The 9,711-nt window shown below is 34.5% G+C and overlaps 1 protein-coding gene across 26 annotated transcripts in view; it reads right to left on the bottom strand.

The window, feature by feature from the left end:
* Window positions 1–3,409: 3,409 nt before the first annotated feature.
* TUT4 (terminal uridylyl transferase 4) overlaps window positions 3,410–9,711 on the bottom strand; it is a 188,275-nt gene continuing 181,973 nt past the window's right edge. For 18 of the 26 annotated variants that reach the window (XM_044383873.3, XM_057310784.1, XM_057310788.1 and 15 more), the window contains 2 exons: window positions 6,623–6,781; window positions 4,517–5,156 (listed from right to left, as the gene is read on the bottom strand). In XM_044383873.3, coding sequence (XP_044239808.1) covers window positions 5,068–5,156; window positions 6,623–6,781 — 248 coding nt within the window. In that variant the 3' untranslated portion in view covers window positions 4,517–5,067. Of the gene's footprint in view, window positions 3,890–4,516; window positions 5,246–6,622; window positions 6,782–9,711 lie in introns of those variants that run through there. The other 8 variants (XM_044383865.3, XM_048220625.2, XM_044383866.3 and 5 more) reach the window with 2 other exon arrangements.

Genomic DNA, 9,711 nt, shown 5'->3' with positions numbered 1-9,711 from the left:
TTGTTAAAATAAAATATTGAATTTTTTAAAAAATTCAAAAACCTGCCCCAAAAAACCCCCAATGACTTTTAATAAGAGAAATAAGTCTCCCCAAACTATAAACTTAATGCACACTTATTTAGGTATATGGTGAAACCTGAACCAAATTATAGTAATACAGCCAACCTATATCAAGAAGTGGATTGTTCCTATTCTTTCATTACTTCAAAGAGCTAAGAGTTCTTGAGTGGGGTATGTTGAACATCTCGTCTCTAGAGATTGATTTGGTAAATTACAGAATTGCAGAGGAGATGGGGCTTAAGGACAAACTGCTGAGGGCCATTTCTGTCACCTATGTGCTAGCCTACTGGATGAGGCCCTGGAACTGTAGCTTTCTAACTCTGACTAGCCAATATTAAGGAGCATTTTACCTCTATACACATATATTCTGTAACTAAAACAATTTTAGTATGTTTTTAATATTGGGTGTAAACCACTAAATTTATTTCACTTCCCACAATTAATTTGCTTCCCACAATTAATTTGGTGTAAGTCTTCCAATACAACAACAATTCAACTTAAAGCTCGTTCCCCTAGCCCCTTTCTGTTATAGATTGACCTATGACCTAAGGTTAAGTAAGCATTAATCAGAAAAGAATGATCACATGTGCTGGGCACTACCTACAGAAAGTTAAAGTAACAAGTTCTCAGACTCAAAAGACCATAGTAAAGTGATGTTAAAAAAAAAAATGCAAAGTATACAAGTTCAAAGATGATATTAAAAGGTAAGAGATGGAAAATAAGCTTGGTGGAGCTTAAATGAAGATGTGAAAAATTGAAGAAATAAAAGAGTATAAAATAAAGCATAGAGAAAATAGGCTGGAGGAAATAAAAATGGAAAATAAAAGTTACAAAGGTAATAGAACACATGAAATCCTAGATGAAGCTATTCAGTAAATTCAATGTCCAGATACAAGAAAATTTTCTTGAAATAAAATCTATCAAGAAATATCCTGATGAATTTAAGATATAAAGGTTTATACAGACATCTAAGCAGAGAAATCAAGTCCTATATAATGACGGGGAAAAAAAAAGCTGGCCTCATCTTCCAGCAAACTGCATAAGGCAGTGACGCAAAAGGCTCTAGAGGTCTGTGGAAAATAAAGAGTGACAGAATTTTATACCTAGTCAAAGATGTCTTTAAAATGTAAAGAGAATAGGCATTCCAATCACTTGGGAAGAAAACTGCGGGATAATGAAATTCAGCCAACAAGAATCAAATTAAGGACTTTGAAAAAAGCAGTAAAAGGAGTGGTACCAAATATTCTAAAAACTAAAAAAAAATAATGGGAAGTAATTTTAGGACTCAACTTATATGTGAACATTGTCTATGTACGAAGTAATATAACCAAGAATTAGAGGAACTGTTAAGTGTGCTGATTTAATTTTTCATAACAGGAATCATACATGGTTTCTAATTAAACATACATGAGAACTAGGAAAAAATAACTCTAGCCTCTTTAATGTTTTCTATAATTGTCCTTATTTTAAGAGGAATCTTTTAGAACTACCATAGAAAAAACTTCAAGGTTGAGCATTTCTTCATTTCACATTTTTTCTTGTTAAATCCAAGTAAAATTAATTTGCTATATTTAGTAAACATAGCATATGAGCCCACTTTAGTAAAATTCTTTGTATGTATGTATGTCTATGTTTAAGAAACAAAGACTGGCTGGCTCAGGTGGAAGAGCATGTAGCTCTTGATCTCAGTCATGAGTTCAAATCCCATGTTGGGTGTAAAGATTACTTAAATAAAAGAGGGGTGGAATGAGTGAAGTTCATCAGCTCTTAACTATTTATTTCTGGTTGATGGACTTTTAGGTGATTTTTATACTTTGTTCTTTTATGTAATGTTCCTTTTTAAAAAAATAAACACATTTAAATTAGCCTTTATAAGGAAACGAACTGTTTGGACTTAAAGCTATTTTATAAGCTTATCAACATTTTATATATTGTTTGTTGGGACTGCAAAGTGGTAACCACTTTCCTGGAGGGCAATCTGGCAATATACAGCAGGAACCTTAGAACTTTTATCCTTTTTACCTAATAATCCCATATATGAATATAAATATAAATATATAAATTCACCATACTAGAATAATATACACAAAAATAGCTTTATCCCATCATTTTACATATTTTTTATATAGGAAGAAAAAAAGCAGAAATGTCCATCTGTAGGGGACTAAACAAATAAATGGTACATTAATATTCATACTTTTGAATAATCTTTAATGACAAAGTATTAATCTCTCCATGTCATTAAACATTATACAAAACATTTCAAAACAATATGATCTTAAGTTTAGTTTGTGTGTGTACTCTAATTTGGGCACTTTTCAATTGCTCTACAATGAATTTGAATTCACAATCAAAACTTTTAAGTTTACAAACTTCTATGAGAAGTTTGCAAACTTCTAAAACTGAGCTACTACTATATAAATTACAAACTAAGAATATTCTATTTTTTCACTTGGTACAGTTTCGCCATTTATGGAACACTAGTAATTGCTGAAGGAGGGACAAGTGAGATCCTGAAAATTACTATATAGAACACTGTCATATAATTAAAACCTAGGTTACTGGGCTTTACTGCCCCAAAAGTACCTTTCACGAGGTGGTATGCTGCCTTCCTTTAGAAAGTAAGGCTGAGCTGGGGGCAGTCACTTGTTGATTTTTTTTTTTCCAATAAAAATTTCAAATACAAATGAACATCCTGTACACCTCATCAACTGTTCTCCAACACATGAAAAAAGATTAAATACATGAACACTAACTTTAAAAAAATCCTGAATGCTCCCAGTCATACAGACATTCCTTATTGCACTTCACTTTATTGGACCTTCACAGATAATGAGTTTTGTTTTTTGGTTTCTTTTAACAAATCGAAGGTTTATGGCAACACTTGTCTAATGGCATTTGACAACTTTGTGTCTCGATCATATTCTGGTAATTCTCACAGTATTTCAAACTTTTTATATTTGTCATGGTGATCCATGCCGTGGTTTGGGGTGCCACAAACCATGCCCATATAAGACAGCAAACTTAATAAATGTGTGTGTTCTGACTGCTCTACTGACCAGCCATTCCCCTGTCTCCCTCTCCTTGGACTTCCCTATTCCCTGAGATACAATACTGATATTAGGCTAATTTATAACCCTACAAAAATAAAAAAATAACCCTACAATGGCCCTAAATGTTCAAGTGAAAGGAAAAGTCAATTGATGTGGCAAACTTCATTGTCTTATTTTAAGAAATTGCCACAGCCTCCCCAACCTTTAGCAACCACCACCCTGATCAGTCAGCACTCATCAACATCAAGTTAAAAACCCTCCACCAGCAAAAAGATTACAACTCACTGAAGCTCAGCTGATGGTTAGCATTTTTTAGCAATAAAATGTTTTAATTAAATTATATTTTCAACATAATGCTACTGCACATTTAATCAACTACAGTATAGTGTAAACTTTTATATGCACTGGGAAAAATCAAAAAAGGCATTTGACTCACTTTACTGGGATACTCGCTTTAGTGCAGTGATCTGGGACCTAACCTGCAAGATATCTGAGGTATGCCTATATTTTGACACAAAAGCATATACTGGGCCAGCTATCTCATGAACAAAACAAATGAGTGAACTCCATCATTTAGTAGGATTCTGAGAAATACTGAAGTTTTAATATGAAAAACTAACAGTAAACACACCTGATCTTAACATTTAATAAATACCTTTTCGGGGCTGCAAATATGGCAGGAAAGCCCTCAAACCTCCCGCAATAGATTTCAAGCATCTTCCAAGTTGGAAAATATGGCAAAAGCCCAGGTAGTCTCCTATTTAAGTAATGCATATCTGAGAAAGCAGAACAAAGATAATACACTGTCCTTAAAATATATTTGTATTTACTTATTCTGTAGATTTCCAAATCTATACGATCATTTAGTCCAAAATCCCTGGCAAATATGTAACTGGGGGTTTTAGACAAAATGACCTCAATCTCAATGTAACAAAATACCACCAACAATATAAGTTCTAATTTCAACTACAATCAGTGATTATTGGTAAAAACCATCCTGGCAAGTATGCACTCCAGGCAGTAACAGAACTCAAAACGGACAGCCTGGCACATACTAGTGCCTCAGTAAATAAGAAGTATCTTCCCTGCACTCTAACTGCCAGTATCAGTGTCAGAAACTCTCCTTCAAAAGACCTGTTTCAATTTTCTTTCCAATATATAAGTGTGCTACCTTGGATTTCACTTTACTGTTTTCTCAATGATAGAATGGAGATAGCATGTGTTTCTGTCAACTTCATATGGATGTTGTGAAGATCCAGTAAAATAAAGGACAAAAAAAAATCCTTGGATCTCTAAAACTAAGTCTGTAATTTAGAATACTCTATTCATGGAGAGTAAAACAAATGTCCTAATTGTTACATATTTCCATGATCTAACAACCATATGAATTAACCAAATTTGACTCTTGTCAAAAAGATTTATTAACTTAAAATAGAATTACTTCAAATACAGACAAAAGCAACTTTCTGTTCAAGTTTGAATATTTTCAATATACAAGAATGTAGAAGAAAAAAATTCTGAATCTTCACGTTGTAGTTTTATTTTTTTTTTTTTTTTACCTTTTAAAAAGTTTTTGGCACTACAAGGTTCTGTAAAGAATAGAAGTGACAAATTTAAAACACATGAAAGTTTTTCCTAATTCTTAAGAACAATATATATAAAGTCTGAAGCAACCGAAGTATGAATACAGCTAATAGAAAATAAAGAATGTAATTTTTAAATTCTCTCTTTATACAATTCATCAAGATTAAACAAAACATAAAATTCCCTTAAAAATAGGGTAATAAAATAGATGAAATTTGTATCACTCAATTTGGTGATACTAGTAAAAACTATAGTTCATATTTATATACAAATAATACAGTTTTTAAAAACAGTCTTAGAATTTAAATAAGCTATCTAAACGTGTTAAAATTTTAAATCAGGACCTGATTTTTTTTCTTTCCATTAAATGTCACTTTTTCTGCTGAATGTAACTGACATTGAGGTACGGATACCCTTGAGACAGCAGGATTGGCTGGTTGCTGTGCATCGGTAGACCAGCTGAAAGAAAATGGACTCGCATTACTCCGACACGTTTCCTCTTGGTGGGTGGGGACAACGCTCTCTACACCGACGGGTGGCACATCTGTCTGTTGGACACAACACAGACAGGAAACTGAAAGGCTTGTGCCTACTTATCTGACAACCCTTAGAATTTAACTTCTAGCTAGTTCTCTTTTTTTCTATTAATACAGTAAAGAGGAGATAAAGCATGTCAAAAACATTTAGCAGGGGAAGGAGGGGGACAGAAGGGGAAATGTGGGTATGTGAAAGAAAAGAGAAATGAAGGGGAGAAAACAAGGGGAACAAATTCACCAGGGAAGAACTTCAGACTCCCCCACACAACCCCACCAAGCCCTAAAAGGGTCTGTATGACCAAAAGTAACTTTACTAAACCCTAGTTCTTTACTCAGAATAAACCCACCATACTCCATGTTCTGCCACTCTACAGTACAGGGATGCCCCAGCAGTACATGGGATAGTTTAGGAAGGCTTAAATGGAATCAAGCCTGAAACCCATACCAGAGGCTTCCCCTTAAAGTTATCATTTCATTCAGTCAACATTTCCTGAGTGCCTTTCTTGAATTTCCTGAACTTCTAGTTTAAGTGTAATAACTTTGACTCTAGTTTTTTTAATTCCTAGGTTAACTAAGAGCTGAGGGCCAGACTCAGACATTCCCTATTAGAACTGAAATACCTTTGAGGCAAGCAGGCTAGATAAAATGCTACAAGTATTCCTTAGTTTGTATAGTCATTACTTAGATTAAAGCCATTATTGGTACATCAGCACCAACAAAATATAATGAATTCTAATGTCATTCAAGTCTTAGTTCAACAAAACAAATCTGACTATGTTAGTATTCAATTCAAAAACTTCTATTAGATCCCCACTATTTACTAAACCGAGTCCAAAAACTTCTTCATAATATGGCCTCAGCCTACCTTCTCTAACCTTATTGCCTACACAGCTTTCCCATTTACTTTATATTCTAGTCCTATTATTTCCTTTTCTTTTTATGCCAGGCAAATATCAATGGCTTTGCATATATTATTCCCTTAGTTAAGAACTCTCTTCACATTGTAATCTCTAAAAAATCTCTGGAAAAAAAAAATCCTGTATCTCTTTCACAGTCTAGTTCAAATGTCAAAATCTCATATGAATTGATCCTTGGTGTCCCTATCTCCTGTTATCTCTGCTAGGATAACATTAATTGATTCCTTCTAAGCTCCTATCCTTGTTTATTTTACATGTCTGGCTCTCCTAATAAAATGTGCATTAGGTGTACAGGTTTTACTTAATTCTTGCTTGAACAAGCACCTAGCACAGTGTGACCCACAGTATGCTCTCTCAATAAATGTTTATCGAATGCATAAAATTTCACTCCTTGTTCCTGGCCTTCACATAGCTTCCTTTGTCCCAGAATGAAACCCACCCAGTCTGTTTATCAATTTGCAAGCAACGGTACCTTGAGTATAGAACGGTTTGTTGGGCTGAAATCTGGCATTTCCCTGATGCATGAAGTTCTGATGCAAACCATAAGGCCACGAAGCTGGGACAAGAGGGAAATGGGGACGTGGTGCATGTTCCCAAGGAATTGGAGGATTTAGTCCTGGAAAGCCTGGCTCTGCATTTCAACAAGACAGGAAAGACATACTTTAAAACATCAGTTTGTTCATTTAAATATTCCTTCATTCCACAAAAATTTATTGAGTACCTACCACTGAACAAGAACAATGCTAAATGCAGAGGATACCAAATTTTTTTAAGAATCAAACACTGTAAATATGCCCAAATTATTCATAAAAGAGACATACAAGAAGACAACATACAATAATTCGCGGTCACTGCTGTAACAGATGGGTGGAAGGTGTTCTAAAGAAGGGGCTAACACATTTGGTTCAAGGATAAAGAAGGTTCCTACGATGATTAACTAAATTGAATTTTAAAGCACAAGGAACAAGTTAGGGAAAATGGGGCAAAGAGGGCACATTTTAGACAGAAGGAATAGCGTGTACAACAGCCATGAAACAGGAAAGCACGGCAAGTTTGGGAAGCTGCAAAACAATCAGCAATACAGAGAAAGGAGTAAAAAGGTAGGTAGTGATAAGAAAAAAGGCTGGACAGCTATGGCAGGATTTACATTTCAAAGAACTACTGTACATCATTAAGAAACTTACATTTTATCCTAAAGACAATGGCAACTATCCTAAAAAAATATATATCATGGCCTGGAAGGTGATTCTCTTAGAGGCTAAAGCACTTGGTGTAATGGTTGAGAACTTGGGCTTTGGAGCCAACCAGGTTGACGTTCAAATACCAGTTCCAAAAATTACTAAGGTTCACTTATGCACCTCAGGCTACTGTGAGAATTAAACTAGAAAACAAAAAGTAATGTGGATTACACAAGTTCTGGTATGTAAGTAGGAACTAAAAAAAAAAAAATTTTTAAGAGTGCTATTCTTTCTATGGCAAACCACCCCCACAATCTACTTTCCTTTAAGATGTATCCCTAAGTACATCTTTCAAAGTACATCTTTTCAAATAATCCTAAATCCTCTGGACCATTTCTGGTGGCTTTTCTCATTCAGGATCATAATGGGGCAGGAAATAACCTGAAAGACACTGCCCTCACTCACTAAACTTCCTAGCAGGAGTGCAAATTAGGAGGTACCGGATAGGGAGGAGTACACAGGAAGAAAACTAACTAAAACCCATACTAGCCACATTCTTAACAACCTCAGTCTTCTCAAGAGGTAACCAGAAAAACAAAGCAGCTGGTTCACTGAAAGTTCATAAAATCAAGTTACAACTAAGAGCTGAAGCTATACTACAGGGTATATTTTTTTCTTTAAATGAGATTGGGTATACATACTGAGGTCCAGATCAACTGAGAAATGATGTTTTGACATAAAGGGTATTTCTTAGAATATATTCCAATCTCCCTTGGCCATTTTTCACAAACAAATATTTTCATTAAAAAAACATGGGAGGAGAGAAAAGATAGCTAACACAACTGGAGGGCAGAATCAGCAAGAGTTAAGGGCATCCTGCAGAAAGTGAGCTAAATTTAAAAATGGGGAGTGAGTGAGTTAGCCAAGCTTTGGAGCAAAGCAAAAGGAAGTAAGAGTAGGCAAGAGAGATATAAGGGAGAGGACCTTCCAGGCAGATGGAACAAATTAAGTAAACAATTAGGGATAAGAGACAGTATGGCATGTTTGTAGGATGTTAATTAGTTCATTAAGGCTGAAAGAGATCAACTAGTGGTGGTACAGGAAGGACTAAAACTGTAAAAACTGAGCCATTATACCAAAGGACAAGACACTGGGTCTATGTTCATGGTTCTATAACTCAGTAACAATCATGGTACATGTCATGGCATATATACAATAAACATTTGCTGAATAACAGAAGCAGAGATCACTTTAGAATGGCCATTATTCCATATATCCTTTGACCTTGGACACCTAAATGAGTTCCCACATTCTGGCATTTCTGCTCAGCAAAATACATAATCTGTATTCAATCCAAAAAGTTCAGACATACCTCCTCCCTCACAATACTCTAAGCAATAGCCTATTTTTGTTTAAAAGGTACTAAAATTCTTTTGAAAATTGATAAAGGGAAAAGAGTCGAGCTTAGTCTACTATTGCTATACAAACTATATTTCAGGATAATCAAGTAGTTAATAAGGAAAAGTTCTTTATAGAATAATCACAAATAGTAAATAGAAAATCATCATTATACAACCCTTAGTGAAATTATGGTTATCAGCAATAATTATCAACAACAGCTATGACTATTATGTAAAAAATTAATGAGAACTTTATAATGGATATCCAACTCACTGATCAGTCTTAGGTCATGAAAAGAGTAACAGAAAGTAAGTTCTTTTTGAAATAAGGGAACAGGAACCATATAGCACCAACCAAAAAGTAAAATTCTTAACAAAAAAATAAATAAATAAAAATAACCTGAATCAAATCCAGACTCTGGACCTAACTACCAATTTATAGGAAATATGGAAACAGAGGTACATTTTAAACAATGCCACAAAAATAAAATTCAGCCAACACTAGAATGTAGGAAGTTGTATAGTTTCTTTAATAAACAGTTTATATGGGGAGAAAATAATGAGGGGAAACTGTTATAAATTAAAGGAGGCTTAAGAGATATAACAACCACATATAATGTATGGGGCTCTGTTTGAATTCTGATTCAAAAAAACCAACAACAATTTTAGGAAAATAGGTAAAAATAAACAAGTACTGCATATTAGAAGATACAGGGTATGGTAATATTCTTGTGTTTTTGTTGTTGTTGTTTTTTTTTAAGAAATACAAACAAGTTTTTACAGAAATTTGATCCAAAGCCTGAGATTTGATTAAATACTAAAGCCAAAAGCTTTTTTTTAAATGAGGAAAAGGAGTGGGTCGCTGGAGTGGCTCAGTTGGTTAGGAGTCCAACTCTTGATTTTGGCTCAGGACATGATCTTGAGGTTGTGGGCTCGAGACCCACATCAGGCTCCATGCTCAGAAGGGAGCCTGCTTGAGATTC

The sequence above is a fragment of the Ursus arctos genome, unplaced genomic scaffold (genome assembly GCF_023065955.2).
Source record: "Ursus arctos isolate Adak ecotype North America unplaced genomic scaffold, UrsArc2.0 scaffold_12, whole genome shotgun sequence".
NCBI classification, from domain to species: domain Eukaryota; kingdom Metazoa; phylum Chordata; class Mammalia; order Carnivora; family Ursidae; genus Ursus; species Ursus arctos.
Note: the sequence above shows the minus strand (reverse complement) of the source record. Positions and strands in the feature narration are given on the sequence as shown.